The 16,920-nt window shown below is 47.5% G+C and overlaps 1 protein-coding gene across 1 annotated transcript in view; it reads left to right on the forward strand.

Moving 5' to 3' along the window:
• Positions 1-14,851, forward strand: part of SDHB (succinate dehydrogenase complex iron sulfur subunit B) — a 32,976-nt gene extending 18,125 nt beyond the window's left edge. The window contains exons 3-8 of the mRNA XM_008507088.2: positions 4,674-4,759; positions 6,695-6,831; positions 7,425-7,541; positions 10,312-10,413; positions 11,680-11,802; positions 14,621-14,851. Coding sequence (XP_008505310.2) covers positions 4,674-4,759; positions 6,695-6,831; positions 7,425-7,541; positions 10,312-10,413; positions 11,680-11,802; positions 14,621-14,698 — 643 coding nt within the window. The 3' untranslated portion in view covers positions 14,699-14,851. The remainder of the gene's footprint in view (positions 1-4,673; positions 4,760-6,694; positions 6,832-7,424; positions 7,542-10,311; positions 10,414-11,679; positions 11,803-14,620) is intronic.
• Positions 14,852-16,920: the final 2,069 nt, after the last annotated feature.

Genomic DNA, 16,920 nt, shown 5'->3' on the forward strand with positions numbered 1-16,920 from the left:
TAAAAGGGAGGGCTTTGGCTTTTTAACTTTATGTTTGAAATTTTGATAAGATGCAAATATTAGCTTTTGTAACTTGAAAAATGAATAAAGAGAATTGTAATTTAAAACATACCAGGACAAGAATGGACAGATCATTAGAATAAAAAAATAGTTCTAAAATAGACTTCATTCTGTATAAAATTCTAGTATCATAAATAGTAGAAGGGGAAGGGGAGGGAAGTATCATAAAAAAGAAGCAAAAGAAGGTTTAGTCAGTCAGTGATTTGGGGCAATTGATTAGCAATTTTTGCAAATTGGGGGGAATTGAAAATGTAACAACTAGGAGAAAATTTAAATTGTTCATCAAACCTCAGGAAGGGCAATGGTCCTTTTAGACTTAAAAGTGATAGCATCATAAGGAAATAGGGGTCAGCTGTAATAATGTAAACACTTCAATTTTACGTGTGTCTTAAAATATGTGACTTCAGAATTAGAGGTCACATAGCCAACTGCTGGTTGAGCACGGGAGGTGGGGGCCAGAGCAGGATTAGCAACAGATATGATAGATGTGTGATACTGTTGTCAACTGAAGTAAAGAATCTTGATAAAAGTTAACTGAAAGAGTTTATTCAAGAACCACCAGTGGGGCTGGCCCAGTGGTGCAGCGGTTAAGTGCACACGTTCCGCTTCAGCAGCCCAGGTCCACCGGTTTGGATCCCAGGTGTGGACATGGCACTGCTCATGAAGCCATGCTGTGGCAGGCATCCCACGTATAAAGTAGAGGAAGATGGGCACGGATGTTAGCTCAGGGCCAGTCTTCCTCAGCAAAAAGAGGAGGATTGGCAGCAGATGTTAGCTCAGGGCTAATCTTCCTCAAAAAAAACAGAATCAAGAGTGAGGACTCGAGCCTCAGAAACAGTTCACCAGAGTGTCCTGAAGGAACTGCTCTGACGTCTGCAGATCTGAGTACAGTTTATTGACCTTCTTTACAAAGCAGTGTGCATGCTGGAAGGGGCTTACTCATCAGCAGTTGTATACGACAAAGGGGTTCTGTTCGTCTGTGACAGGGGACATCTGGTTTTTCTCTCGATTGTACAATAAGAATTTCTTGGTTATATCTCCTGGAATGTCAGTGTTATCTGTGGGTGGAGGGAGGCAAGTACCAGGGTTGCTAACTATCCCTTCAGCCTAAAAATGTAGCTAGAGGATATGAGAGCCAGGGCCCCTTTATCTCGTCTTGTTGCAGATCCTTTCCCGCCGGCATCTTTGGTGCCGAGGTGAGGGGTTGCAGGGTCGTTCTGACACGGGCTTGAGATGCCCTGCAAGGCTGCTTCACAGTACAGCGTGGGTTTTGTACAGACTCAGCCTTTGCAGCCGGCTTGCTAGTTTCGCCTGCTGGACCGGGGAGATGGGTCCCAATTATTTGTTCACACTGTGATAAATATTTTGGTCTTGTCCAGGGTTTCTGGCTCTCTGAAACCCCTGTAATCCTAAATTATAAGAGCTATTGGGTCATCTTTTGTTACAATATTTTGATTTTGTTCCCAGTTCCTGAAATAGCTCAGGATAAATAATAAAGGTGAAATGATTGTCTTTTGTGATTCATAACAAGCCCCTGTCAACCACACCTGAGTTTATGTTAATGAGGTTGTTTGGGGAACGCCCCTGGATAACCACTGGATGGGGGCTGGTTGCTAGGGGAAACTTTCAGCCCCAGCCCCGGACCCCCTGGGAGGGGAGGGGGGCTGGAGGTTGAATCACTTACCACTGGCCACAGGGTAACCAGTTGCGCCTAGGTAATGAAGCCTCCATCAAAATCCCTGAAGCACTGGATTAAGAGTTGGGTTAGTGTTGAGTCCTGTTGGTAAAGTCGTGGAGGTGCTGGGAGGGCGGCCCACCTGGAGAGGGCGTGGAAGCTCTGCTCCCCTCCCACACACCTTCCCCCGTGCATCTCTTCCGTTTGGCTGTTCCAGAGTTGTCTCCTTTTATAGTAAACCAGTCATCTAGGAAGTAAACTGTTTTCTGAGTTCTGTGAGCCACAGTAGCAAATTATCGAACCCAAGAAGGGAGTCACGAGAACCTCTGATGTATAGTTAGACAGAAGCACAGGTGACAACCTGAACTTGCAGTTGCCATCGGAGGGAAGGAGGGCAGTCTTGTGGACTGAGCCCTTAACCTGTGGGATCTGGCGCTGCCTCCAGGTAGCTAATGTCAGAGTTGTTACCTTGTGGGACACCCAGCTGGTGTTGCAGAATTGCTTGGTGTGGGAAAAACCCCACACGCTTGGTGAGGAGAAGTATCAGAAATGGAGTATTAGCAGTGAGTAGTAATAGAGTAGAGAAAAGCAGTTGTTTTTCCTTTACAAGATAGAGTCAGATCTTTAAAAAAAAATTCCCAAGACTTGAGTAAAAGAGACAAAGAACATAGACAGACTGAGGCTATAGAATTGGTCCACCAGAATGAGTGCTCCAGGCAGGCAGGAGTTTTCTTCTGTTTTGTTCTCTGGTGCATCTCCAGCACCTAGAAGGGAACCTGGCGGAGAGCACACTTTCAATAAATGATTGATGGGTGAAGAAAAACCAGAGAATTTATGCCAAATACTCAATCACTGTAGTATTCAAATATCTCAAAGTAAAACACTAACAATAATAACACATCTCCATTCTCAGAACAGAAGAGATCTTTAAGGTTAAAGTTCCCAGTGTTTGCAAAGGTACAGTGAAAAGGGTGTTTGCATGTTGCTGAATGAAAATACAGGTAATGCCAGCCCCAGTGGCCTAGTGGTTAAGTTTGGCACACTCTGCTTCGATGGCCCAGGTTTGGATCCCAAGCACCGACATACTCCACTTGTCTGTTAGCAGCCATCCTGTGGCAGCCTCTCACATACAGAAAGGAAAAAAGAGGGAGCTGGCCCCGTGGCCAGGTGGTTAAAGTTCTGTGTGCTCTGCTTCGGCAGCCCAGGTTCATGGGTTCAGATCCCAGGTGCAGATCTATGCCACTCAGCCATGCTGTGGAGGCATCCCACATACAGAATAGAGGAAGATTAGCACAGATGTTAGCTCAGGGCGAATCTTCCTCACAAAAAAAAGAAAAAGAAAGAAAGAAAGAAATACAGGTAATGCAGATGTGTTAACTGACCTTATTGTGGTGATCGTTTCACAGTACATACATATATCAAAGTGTCACATCATACACCTTAAATTTACACAATGTTATTTATCAATTATATCTCAATAAAGCTGGAAACAAAAGAAATACAGATAATGCTAAAGGAAATGGTGGGGCATATTTTTTAGATCCTGTGCATAGAAAATACTGAGAGGAATGAGAGTGGGGTGGCAACCAGGAAATAGATTTGTTGAGCATTTATCTATGTCCAGGTACTATGAAAATCACAAGTTTTTGTTTAATCTCTTTTTTATCTATTTGTTTGTGGGGGGGTATTCTCCCTGAGCTAACATCTGTTGCCAGTCTTACTTTATTTTATGTGAGATGCCACCACAGCATGGCCTGACGAGCAGTGCTATGTCCACACCTGGGATCTGACCCTATGAACCCCAGATCGCCAAAGCAGAGTGCATGGACTTAACCAGTATGCCTCCAGGCTGGCCCCTTTATTTAATCTTTGTAATAATCCTGTGATATAAATATTAATTCCATTTTACAGATAAAGAAACTGAGACTCAGAGAGAGTAAGCCATTTCCTTAGCATCATGGTCTCTGCATGATGATAAAGTTAAACAAAGTGTCTTTGGCAGACGCTGCTCTGAGTTTCATTTTCCAGTCTGTTCGTTCACTGCAGCAGTCCTGTGAGATGTAGTTGTTGCTCTGTGCTTTATATATGGGTAGCTGGTTACGTGAATTGCCTATAAGCTGGTAAGTGTCCGAGCGAGGCTTCCGACCAGGCTCTCGGACGCCAGGCCTGCAGTCCAGGCTCCAAGCCCAGAGCTGCTGCCCTTCCCCCATGGGCCCAGAGCTCTCGGGGCTTTGGACTATGGGTCGTTTATTTTCTTTTATTCTCTGTACAACATTTTCTGTTATGGTTATGTTTTATTATTATTAATTATCCATTTAAAGCTACTTGTTGTGTAGATCCTAAAAATGAAACTAAAATTTGAAATAAATTATTTAGGAAAACTTTGCAGGGAGCTTTAAAAAGAAAAAAACAGACACGCCCAGTATGTGAAAGTTGTTTCCTACCCTAAGTGCTTCTCTGCTTCTTTAGCTCTCAGTTCCCTAGAAATCCGTGTGCACTATGATCATCAAAATAGCACTGTGCGCGGCTGGCCCCATGGCCGGGTGGTTAAGTTCACTTGCTCCGCTTTGGTGGCCCAGGGTTTTGCCAGTTCGGATCCTGGGCGCGGACATGGCACCACTCATCAAGCCACGCTGAGGCGGCATCCCACATGCCGCAAGGGAAAGGACCCACAACTAAAAATACACAACTGTGTACTGGGGGGCTTTGGGGAGAAAAAGGAAAAATAAAATTTAAAAAAAAAAATAGCACTGTGCGGTACTTGAAATGTGTAAGGGTGTGTGAAAATAAAAATAGGGAAGAATTCTGAATGTGGCCTGAGAAGGCCAAATGGAGGCAAGAGCGGCTGATACATGCAGATGTCTCAGATCGTGTGATGAAGTGCAGGGAGATTGAGCGTCATGTAAATACAGCTGAGTTTTGTGGTTTTTTTGGTCAGATGTGGTCCTATGGTATTGGATGCTTTAATCAAGATTAAGAATGAAATTGATTCTACCTTGACCTTCCGAAGATCATGCAGAGAAGGTAAGCATTTCCTTCCCTTTTGCGTCCTGGACACTCACGTTCCATTTCCCAGAAGAAGCCTGGTTTGGCCAAAACTGGTAGAGATACCTGGAGGACAGTGGCAGCCCTCTGCCAGGTGACCTTGCTTTGCACACACTTCCTTTTCTTGGGTAAATGTGTCAGAAATTCGAACTGTGGCACGAGTTCTGGTTTCTGAGTTTGCTTCTGTTACGTGGTTGCTGCGTCTGGTGCTGCAGCCTTCAAGGACTCACACGGATGTGCTCGCCGGCCACCTCTGCGGATGCTGAGCTCGTTTATTAGGGAGGCACTAGAGAGTTTCTAGCTGGTGCTTGTGCACACTTAACACTTGTCCAACACGGGGGATGTGCTCCCTCCAGCTCCCAGTATTACATGTGCACAGAGGAGGCGCCCAGTAGGAAGGTTCTAGATGGGAACAGTTTCCCAGTGTGGTGCTGGTGCCACATGAGCTGGTTGCAGGCAGTGTGTGTGCAGAGCAATATTTTTTGCTTTAGGGCTGGCCCGGTGACATAGTGGTTAAGTTCACATGCTCTGCTTCAGCGAGATACTGGCCCATTGCCTTTCATCTTTGTTCTGCTGTACACTTCAAGCATTTGAAGTCCTCCTTCTAAGACATCTGGTTGATTCAGCTAATCTTACAGGATTGGATTTGATGCAGCAAATGCTGACAGGTGATAGGATAGTGTGGCTGAGTCCTGCTCTTCAGGGAACGTTGTGCTGTAATTAAACACCAGCCTTCCCCACACAGGTCGTGGCCTCACAGGAAATAGGCGTGCTTTTCGGTAACCTTTCCCCGTAAAACTCTTTCAGAGCTAGGAACATAAGGTGTGGCCCATCTGGACTGAAAAAATGAAGCAGAATGATACTGACGCTCATTTTTATTCCCTTACTGTTTGATAAGAGAATTTCCAGGGGAGCCTTTTTAAGAGAAGATTCATTAGACTTATTTTTATTTTTAATTGTATACCATTTCTTATAAAAGAGTACTGCTCTGGTTGGATGCCAGGCATACATAAATATATTGATAATATTTAATCTCCTGGGGAACTTTAGGAGTATTTGCTGAAGACAGATCTTTGTGTTTTCTTAAACTCAAAGATCTACAGGAAAGGAAGAGAGCATAGTCTTATAAAAGTGATTACCCAGTGCAAGTTTCACAAGTAATCACATTTCTCTGACCTGATAATCTTCAAAAAAAAAACAGCTTCATTGGAGTGGTACCAGGGGTCTAGATTGCATAGTCATTTTTAAACTCTGAAATACCTAGGAAATTTCCATACACAGGAAGTGACTCGAGGCTAAGAAAGTTCTCGTTTCAGGTCCTTGATCAGCACCTTATTTTTGCTTGGTTTGGTTTCACAGTAGTTCGTTTTTCTCCTTGCAAAGTCAGTCCTCAGGCAGCTTCTGTGGGTTTCTTGTCCCCAGGGCAGCCACTGTGCTGCTTGTTTCCTGGAGATGGTAGAACATGATCTGTAGCCAGGCCTCAGCCTGAAGGTGACCGAGACAGTGCTGATTTGTTTTTGGGTGATGCATCTGTTAGAGTTTGAGTTCAAATAACAGTGGCTTTAAAAAAAACAGAGGCTGACTTTTCTCTCAAAATACTTGAAGTGTGGAGCTCGGACTGCTGTGGGAACCCCTGAGGCCAACAGCACCCCAGGCTCCACTGCCGTCCTTAGCATGGAGCTTCCAACCTCAGGTTGCCTCCTGGTCACACAATGGTTTTTGGAACTACAGCTGTTAGATCTGCGTTCTAGGCAGAAAGCAGGAGGAAAAGGCAAAGGGGCGACGGGCAGCTCTGCCACAGGTGTGTTCACGGCAGTGCGGCCCCTGGTGGGAGAGTGACGACAGCCCAGGAGAGGAACGTGAAGCTGGACCGCCTGCATCCGGGTGAGGAAGTGTTGCCCGTGTCTCCCTCAGGCATCTGCGGCTCCTGTGCAATGAATATCAATGGAGGCAACACTCTAGCGTGCACCCGGCGGATTGACACCAACCTCAGCAAAGTCTCAAAAATCTACCCTCTCCCGCATATGTATGTGATCAAGGACCTGGTTCCTGTGAGTTTCTGCATCTCTGTCTCCCCTTAATTTTTTTTCCCAGGGAGGGGAAGGTGTGTGCGTGTGACGCTCTGAGTTCTTTAGGGCAGGCTTTTCTCCTGTGTGAGTTTAATTAAGCAGTTTGAATGGCAGAAGATAAACACGCCTGGAAGATCCTCCAGCAGCTCATTTGGTGAAGATTGTTTGGGAATAACAGGGCACAGAGCTTCAGGGTTGGAACAGTCCCAGCAGTGAAGAATTTGGCCATAACTAGAAAGAATTCATGTGGAAAATACCAATGGCAAGGCAACAGTTAGGCGTTTTACTTTAATTTCTGTCCCGCTGTATTTGACCACCTTCACCGACAGTGTTTTCAAGGGTGAGTGGGATTGGAAAGTTAACCAAGTGAGCGGAGGAGAGATTTCCTAACCACGCTTAACATTGTGACTATTTCTCCTTTCGTAAGCTTTGCACATATCTGTGCCAAAGGAAGAGAGTCTGATGTCTGTCTGTCCCAGAGAGGCAGTGTCTAAGAGATGGAGTAAAGAAGAAAGTCAAGGGATGATGGTGGAATCTTACCCTTTTCTTCTTTTTCTTCTTCCTCTTAATCTCAGGATTTGAGCAACTTCTATGCTCAATACAAATCCATCGAGCCTTATTTGAAGAAGAAGGATGAATCCCAGGGAGGCAAGCAGCAGTATCTACAGTCCATAGAGGAGCGTGAGAAACTGGTCATTAGTTCTCATTTGTTGTCTTGATTTGAGGAATTTCGTTGCAAAGATGTTTGCTGGGAAGTGTGGCTTGGGGGGTGGGGGTGGGTAGCAGAGTGAGATCACGCAGACCGTCTAGTGTACTCTGGAAAGGAACTTGAAAAGCATCTGTCTGAGGCCCGGACACTCCTCCTCTCAGGGCCGGGTGGGCCGCATGAACTCATGAAGGGCCCAGAGTGGACGGAGGAGCTGGAGTGCCCTGCCCTGCCTGGAGGGGCAGATTGTGTGGTATTGCCAGATGTTTCTCTTTTCCAAAGGAAACCAGTATGCACATAGCCCAGTCTTTAAAAGTTGACAGCTCAGTCAGATTTGCTGTTTAATACTGTGGGCAAATAAAACCCATGCTGGCCATTTGCAATCCTGCTACCACCAGCCTCTTTTACAGATGGGGACGAAGTAGTAAAAGGCAAAGCTGGGACTAGGACCTTGATGTTTTTCCCTAGCACCGTGTGTCTGGTGATTGCTGTGGGTTGTCACGGGCCTTCTCACTGACAGAGTTGCTATTCCTGTGCACCAGCTATAAAGTCTTTTAAAGTGAAGGAGTTACCAGGTTTTAGTCTCCTTCTTTTGCACTGTTTTTACCTCTTCTAAGAAGTCTCTGATTTGCATGCTCCCTCCCTGCACACTCAGTGTCCTTGTAGAGAGGAAGAATGAGGTGGGAAGGGGACCGAATAGATATGCGGCCCAACAGCGTGCCTGCAGGAGGTCAAGGACGTGCTGTCTCATGGTCACCACCTCCTGTGTTCCTCCAGGACAGCACTTATCCTCAGAGCATCATTTACGTGCCCGTCCCTTAGCAGACCGAGCACACCTCAAGGGCAGGGGCTGCGGCTTCCTCCTTTCTGGGTCCCTAGACCCTGGCATTGTTACTTTATCCATAAATAGTAGTCATGTGAATGACTAAATGAATTCGACCTTTTAGGTCTTGGGGAATATTTAGCCTGTCTCCTCTTCCCCATGAAATGTTAAGAAAGGAGAGTCTAGTCAGAATGCCCAGCTCTGTCATCACGGAGACCATGAGGGTCAACGCAGCGACTTGTAAGTCAGAGTGAGCAGCTGACTCCTCTTTCAGGAGTTTCTCAGGACATAGCTCTGCCCCCATTTCTAACTCCCAGGGAGTCTGACGCATGCTAGGGTCCAGACTGGAATGGCCACACTGGCCCAAGCCGTCATCTCACCTTCCTCGGGCAGGAGGGGCGCTTGCAGCCAGTAGAGGTCTCCTTGATGTGAGCTTCTCAGGGAGTGAAGGGTCCCCTGAGTGTGTTTTCTAGATAATCAAAATTTGCTCATTTAAATGCCAAACATTTGGTTAGCATTTTTCACCTCCTTAAATTTTAATTTAAAACTTTTAATTTATAACTTTTTTTCATGATTTTAAGGCCATAATGCTCATTGTAGGAAATTGGAAAAGGCAGAGAACTATTTTTTAAATAATCTGTAATTCCATCATCCTAAAATAACCTCTGTTGACAACTACCTTTGTTTTTCTTTTATATGTGACAGGACGTTTTTGTGTAGCTAGGATCAAAATGTAAATATGCTTTTGTATCCTGCTTTTTTCACTTATGTTATTGTGAGCATTTTCCAATGTTCTTAAAAATTCTATATAAGTATCTTACGCTTTGCTTTCTCCTCCTGCAGGTGTTCGCACTGTGTATTATTTAACCATTCCATTATTGTTGAACAATGAGATTGTTTCCGGTTTTCTACTATTACAAATAAGGCTAGATAAACATCTTTATTGTTCAAGTTGTATCCAAAAAATTCTACTTAATTTCTTGTTACAGATTTTTCTGTAAGTGGACTAAAGAATATGACCCATTGAGGCTCTTAATCCCGTGGCCTTGTGCTTCCCAGACCAGTGGGGCCAGTTTACACTCCCACCAGCCGCCTGAACAGGATAGAGATTTTGTTGAAGACTCATGGTTTCGATCATGCCCATCAACTCTGTGTCATCTGTTATCAGCTGTCACTTCAGATGTCAGTGTGCCCCTCTGTTTTGCTTCTTTTTATGAGTTTCTGCTCCCAAAATGAGAAAGTCCCGTTTGTTAGAACTGGGTGAGCAGACTGAGTCAGTGTGGCAAGTGTTAAAGAGCAGGGATTCCAGAGTCAGGCTGGGCCCGTCCCAGCTCTGCTACTTGCAGCTCTGTGACCCTGGACAAACGACCCACACTCTCTGAGCCTCAGTTCCTTCCCTATAAAAAGGAACCTAATAGTACTCAGCCCATAGGATTGTCGATCACTCCGGTGCTCCCATGAGGTAAAGCACGCAGTGCTCAGTGCAGGGTGGCTGTTACTTAGGATGATATCGATGTTCCTGTCGAAAACCTGAGAGCTCTGCTGAGCCAGGGCAGAAGCTGGGGTGCACGCCGAGAGGCCCAGACACCCAGGGCCTTTTTAATCTCTCCCAGGCAGCATTCTGGGTGGTAAGGTTTCCTCATGTTACTGTTTTTGTTTTGGATACGTGAGAGGCTGTTGTTTATTAAAGGATAAGTGCGTTGTACTTGAACTCAAGAACTCTGGGCTCTAATCCGGCAGATGTTTACATGTCAATTCCAAGATAGTTTTTGTGAATCTGATAAATCTCTCCAAACCACCCCTAGGATTTTGCCCAAAAAACTCACATACAAGTAGGCGCTTTGTTCACATACCGACCCCAAACATCACATTTGATCGGCTAAGGCCACGACAGTCCCTTCCATCCCGCGCCCTGACTGCCCTTTCCCCCCAGGACGGGCTCTACGAGTGCATCCTCTGTGCCTGCTGCAGCACCAGCTGCCCTAGCTACTGGTGGAACGGGGACAAGTATTTGGGCCCTGCGGTTCTGATGCAGGTAAGGGCTCTGCGGCTGCTTTAAGGGGAGCTGGAACTCGAGCCTCCAGGAATCCGAGCAGACAGTGCGTTGTCAGAAACCAGACATTCTGAGGGCGATGTTTTTCTTTGTGGGCATCCATCACTAACAGGGTAATGGGTTGTATTGTCTTCACTTGGCTTTCGATAAATCTGGGGCTTCATCTGCAGAATGCCTTCGTTTCAGTGTGGTGAGGGCATCAGGAGCGGGCCATGCTTTTTGGCAGACCAGGCCTTGCAGATGCTCCAGACTGTCCCCTGTGCAGCTGGCTCTTACCACTCACCCCTCTCCCCACGCCGCATCTGTCAGGAGGCCCTCCACAGGATTCTTAATGTGTAGGCAGGGGAGAGGGAAGTTTCGTTGAGGGGCAGCCACACAGCTGTAGGGCTGGAAGTTGTCTCCAGTCTAACGGAAGCCTGGAGGACTGGCTTTAGGAGCTGCTTAACAAGAAAGCAGCATTGCTTTGCATCGCCTCTCACCCCGTGTCCGCTTCACGGCAAAGACCGTCTCCATCGTCGTTCCCAGGAAGCTTGCACTTCTTAGATTTGTGGTCAGTGCTTTTCACAGACTCACCAACTGAAAAAACTACTTCGCATTTCTCAGTTTCCCACAAAAAGAGAAGTTACGTGGTTGTGTGGCCATTTAGCAGTATTGATTCGTAGCTACATTCATGACTGAATAATAAGATACGTTCCTAGTTGGCTCTTGTGCCAATGATCTGAGCTGTTGGGAACCTAGAAGTCCTCTGGTAGCACTGCCAGAGCAGGCCCAGTGATGGGAGCCTCATCAGTGTGCAGCGGGCTGACCTGAGGCTTCTGGGGTGGGTGTGCTGTTACAAGAATCAGTAAGTGGAACAAATGCTCTCTCTAGACAGGTGTGTTAAGTCATCGGATTACTCACAGGCAGTGGGTAGGTGCTGTGAAGACAGATAGACAGAGTCTTATGATACAGTCCCTGCCTTCACTAATTCATAATCTGAGTAGGAAGCTGATGAGCAACTTGAAATACTTAGAAGATGGTGCCTGATGGTATATAATGAAGTCCCAGAGTACCAGGTGCGGTGTGGCTCAAAGGTTTGTGGGGATCCGAGGTGAGACTCCTCCCTCGAAAGATGGCAGGAAATAACGCGGCAGACAGGCCTCGAGGCGGAGAGCGCTCCCCTCTGCGCTCCTGGGGGCTTGACTTGAGCCGGAGCGCTGCTCGGGCGACTAAGTCGACAGCCCAGCTAATCAGTCCCTGGTCTCCCAGGCTTATCGCTGGATGATCGACTCCAGGGACGACTTCACAGAGGAGCGCCTGGCCAAGCTGCAGGACCCCTTCTCTCTCTACCGCTGCCACACCATCATGAACTGCACGAAGACCTGTCCCAAGGTACGCGGGGCTGGCGGCCTCAGCTCTGCCTCAACCTACATGTCAGAAGTGGTGTGTGCCCATAAGAGGCAGCTGGCGGAGAGCAAACCTGGTCATTCGAAATAGAGCCCAGAATGTGCCTGCCATCTCAGTGTGAGCCTCAGGGCTCGTTTGTGCTTAATTGCAATGAACAGACTCACTCACGCCCCTCAGGGGAAGTTTACTTGTAGGGTACACACGGGCATTGCGAGTCGAGGATGCCACAGGAATCCAGGAACAGGATCCTGGGTTCCGGCTGACTTCCTAGGAACCACAAGAAGAAAACCGTCATCAGAATTCTGGCAGATTCTGTCGCAGTGTCTCCATGTCACATTGTGCTGCCAGTCTGCTCTGTTCTCCAGCGCCCAGCCTCCTCTTTCTCTCTGTGCGTCTGTTGTCCGCCTCAGAGCCCCAGCCTCCCTAGCTTTCACTCCCTCTTCCCACTCGGACTGCCTGCCTCCCGGGCTCACCCTGGCCTTCGGCTTCAGCCGGCTGCCTGTCTTCTCTCCACATTTCTTTGCTCCACTTCCTCAGAGGGAATCTCACTGGCCCAGCTCAGCTTTCTTTGGCAGCCCACGTCAGAGGTGGATGGCCAGCTGCGGCTTGGCTGCCCTCTGCTCAGGCGTCACCCCTGGCCCAGTCAGCGGGCAGGGAGCAGCCGGCGCTGCGTGGTTCCGAACATGGCTGCCCTTTGAGCAGAGAACTGTGGGTAGAGCAATTTCACTTTAAAGGTGCAGTGAGTAAGCAGGCGGCAAGATGAAAACTCTAGGATACCCAGTTGGTAATCAAGAAAAAAAGAAAAGGCAGCAGATCTTAAAAACTGTGAAGCCCAGGCTGGGTAATTGCCTTATTTCTTGCCTAGAAACCTGCTGTTTCCAGGGGCCCCGCCCTCTGCCACAGTGCTTCTCATGTGGTATCAGCATCAGGATCTGCTGTCGGGCCTGGTGGGTGTCCCCACTAGGGCAGGGAGAGCACATGCTCCTGCGTCCCACTGCCCAGTTTCCCCCCAGGCTCAGCCCCAGTGACCTCTGCGACTTCTGAGCCAAGTTATGCAGCTAACAGGCTTAGAACAGTGCCTGGCACACAGTAGGCACTCAATAAATGGCACCCTCTATTAGAAATTATTAAATTCTATTATTAGAAAAGCAAACGGTGCAGGGCCTATTGGAGGCTGTCAGAGAGAGCCTCTCCAAGGCCGGGGCCTGGCTTGTGTGTTCAGAAGCTCCACAGCGCATTCTGAGCTGTGCAGAGGGCAGCACACAGCCAAGACCACCAAGAACGGAGGTTCTCTGTGACCTCTGTGTCCCGCCCTCCCCTTTGATAAAGCAGGGAGGGACGTGAGCTGTGAGGCTAGACATAGGCCAAGATCGTTTGAGCTGGAAGGGGCCTTGAAAATCATCAAGTGCCACCCGTTTTATGGATGGGGAAGCTGAGCCCGGGGTGGGGGGGGCAACTTGCCAAGGTCACTCTCAGGCCAGGGTCAGGGCTAGAGGCAGGCCACCTGCCTCCCAGTCCAGTGCTCCTCCTGCACTTCGATTAGGTTCACTCCTGCGTACAGACCATCTAAGTCTAAACCCCTTTTAATAAACCAGGGTGGGTGGGTGATCCATGGTTCCATATTCAGAAGGATGTACTGAGAAGGGTCTTCCTCCTCCCCCATCCCCAGCTGCCTCCCTGGAAGCGGTGGTGTTACCGGTTTCTTGTGTGCCCCCCAGAGATGTTTTATGCGTACGTGGGCTCTTCTACCTTTTTCTTTTACTTTTTTTTTTTTTGAGGAAGATTAGCCCTGAGCTAACTACTGCCAATCCTCCTCTTTTTGCTGAGGAAGACTGGCCCCGAGCTAACATCCATGCCCATCTTCCTCTACTTTATATGTGGGACGCCTACCACAGCATGGCTTTTGGCAAGCGGTGCCATGTCCGCACCCGGGATCCGAACCGGCGAACCCCGGGCCGCCGAGAAGCGGAACGTGCGGACTTAACCACTGCACCACTGGGCTGGCCCCATCTTCTACCTTTTTCATTCCACGTCGTCTGTCTTTTTTCACGTAATACATTGTGGAGATCGTTCCATATCAGTCTTTAAAGAGTGTCTTCTCTCTCTCTGAAGATCTCCTTTTCTTTCCACACACTTTAATTTCAGGGTTAGAGTTGTCCTGCTAAAATGGGGGGACCCTTCACTAACCTCAGATGAGTCCTTGTCTAATTTTCCCAAATACTTGCCCGTGTCCCTACTTCTGTGAGGCTGGTGTTCACTGAGTAGTTATTGTGCCTCCTGCAGAACAGATGTTACAGCTGTAGGGCCCACCTGCAGCCGCCCCCCCGTGTCAGTGGCCGGTCGGGCTCATGGTGCTTATGCAGGTTAGCAGAGAGGTCATTTCTTCCGCTTACCTCAAGGGCTTGTGTGCATTGACGGCCGTGTGTAAAGGACGAGGGATGTCTGGCTGTTTTGACGCTGGCTGAGGTCAGAGAAGAGATGCTCTTTCCTGCGTGTCTGTGGGCATGTAGACAGCAGGCACTCGTGCCTCTGCCCTGGGCTCGTTAGCCTGCTCCAGGGAGCCGCACCGGCAGGAAGTCAGTGCTGCAGGGCTCTTGCCAGAGAGAGCTGGCCGGTTTGAAAACGCCTAAAGTGGAGACAGAAGAGAGCTCTTAGCCCCAGCCCCTGGGATTTAAGGGATTTGATCCGCGTTCACCTTGCTTTGACACTGTACAAGCTGGGGGAGGAGTGTCACCCAAGGTCATGGGTTCTTCTCTTCAGTTTCACTTACCATTTGGAATTGCTTCTCTTCTCTTTTTTCAAGGGGCTGAATCCGGGGAAAGCTATTGCTGAAATCAAGAAAATGATGGCAACCTATAAGGAGAAGAAAGCTTCAGCTTAACTGCTTCCATGCTAAACACAACTGTAACCCGCTCAGCTGAACATAATTTATATCTAATTTGAGTTCCTTCAAAGGTCTTGATTTTCCATGAACACAGCATGTATAATAAAAATTTTAAGAAGTAAATAAATGTTATTCTACTTTATCAAAAAAGCAAGCCTGTGCCTTTTATTTGCTGCAGAGGAATGTGAAGGTGCCGAAAGGAGGAGTCCTTGTCCTTGAAGGGGGCCAGGGCTCCAGAACTGAGCCCCGGGGCGGGGGGGGGGGGGGGGGGGGCAGGTACAGTGGGTACAGGCATGCAATTGGTGTCATGTGGGACCTGGCTGGGGCTTGTTCCCGGCTTTGCCATCCACCACCTTTTGGACCTCGGGCAAGCTCTTTTCCTCTTTCTGCTCCATCTGCCCATCTGTAGAGGGGGAGTCGTGATTGTGCCTACCTCACCCATGTGGTGTGAGAATGCCCACTAAACACCAGCCCCTAGTATCATATAGCACCCCAGTTTCCCCAGCTTTCAGTTTAGAATTATTTAAAGCCAAATCTTGGTAAGTCTTTTTCTATCTCATTTAGGCAAGGTTTGAGATTCCTTCAGTACAGAACAGTGACCCAGGTCAGCTGTGAACTCTAGTTCATTCCCCAAATGACCTCAAGAGACCTCTCATGGCAAGCATGCGTTCCCACCACTGCAGCCTTGGCTCTGACGCTTATCACAAAAGTAGTGACTCCCATTGCAAAAACGAACAGAGCAAAGCATGTCCAGTAAAACGTGGAACCCCCCCCCCAACTCCGCAAGGCCTACATCCCCTGTTGCCAGTGTACACATCTCCTTCCAGAACTTTATGTCATTACAAATGTCTGGCATACATGAAACTTTCCCTTCAAAATTATGAAGCTGGATACCTGAGGGTTACTGTAAACATTCAGTAAGATTACCTTTTGCCCTTGTTACGAAAAGAGCTTAATCTGGTCAGTTTGCTGTTTTCCTGTTTAACCTGAGGGGTAACTCAAGTGTCACGAGGATTTATGAGCTTGTTTTACAGAAGAAAGAGAATGCCTTCAGGGATCACCAGATAACCAGCCCCCAGCTGCTGTTGACCCAGAAGTCAGACTGCCCCGGGCCTATTGAGAGTGAAAGAAACACGAATTACCCCTTTGTTTCTCCAAAACTCCTCCTCCACACCCCTTAGCTCTGTAGAAGCCCCTGCTTCCTTCTCTTGTTAAGGCGAATTTGAGAGAACCCATGCTCCCACCTTCTCATCTTGACCAAAATGAATAAACCTTTTTCCATCTCCCAGCACCGATGTCTCACTGTTTGGTTTACTGCACTCGGGCACACAAATTTGAGATTAAGACGTTCAGTATCAATTTGCCTATGATATAATTGTTATCAGCTATTTTCCATTTTTTAATTGTGATACAATACGTAAAATTTACCATCTTAGCTATTTTTAAATGTACAGTTCAGTGGTATTAAGTACATTCCCATCGTTGTGCACCCATCACCATCATCCATTTCCAGAATTCTTCATCTTGAGACAGCCCTGGTGGCCTAGTGGTTAAAGTTTGGCACACTCTGCTTCAATGGCCGGGCTTTGGTTCCCAGGTGCAGAACCACAACACCCGTCCGTCTGTCAGTAGCCGTGTTGCAGTGGTTCACATAGAAGAACAAGAAGGACCTACAGCTAGAATATGCAACTGTGTACTGGGGCTTTGGGGAGGAAAAAGGGAACTCTTCATCTTGCAAAACTGAAACTCTGTCCCCATTGAACACTAACTTCCCATTCCCCCTCCCTCAATCCCTGGCAACCACAATTCTACTTTCTGTTTCTGTGACACTGATTACTCCACCTCACATAAGTGGAATCATACAGTATTTGTCTTTTTGTGACACATTTTCACTTAGCATAAAGTGCTCAAGGCTCATCCATGTTGTAGCATGTGTCAAAATTCTCTTTTTAAAGACTGAGTAATATTCCATTGTATGCATCTACCACATTTGGCTTATCCATTCACCCATTGATGGACAGTTGGGTTGCTTCCACGTTTTAGCTATCGTGAATAATAGATTTCTATTTTAGAATATAAGGGACTCTGGTGCTAATAAAGATGTGTATGTGTGTGAAATTCGTTTTCTAGCTTAGCTTTTTAATCACTGGTTAAGTGCTCTGCAGGGTAGATGCACCGTGGCTTACTTCACCATTTCCCCTGCTAATTCACATTCAGAT

This window comes from Equus przewalskii, chromosome 2, assembly GCF_037783145.1.
Source record: "Equus przewalskii isolate Varuska chromosome 2, EquPr2, whole genome shotgun sequence".
NCBI classification, from domain to species: Eukaryota; Metazoa; Chordata; class Mammalia; order Perissodactyla; family Equidae; genus Equus; species Equus przewalskii.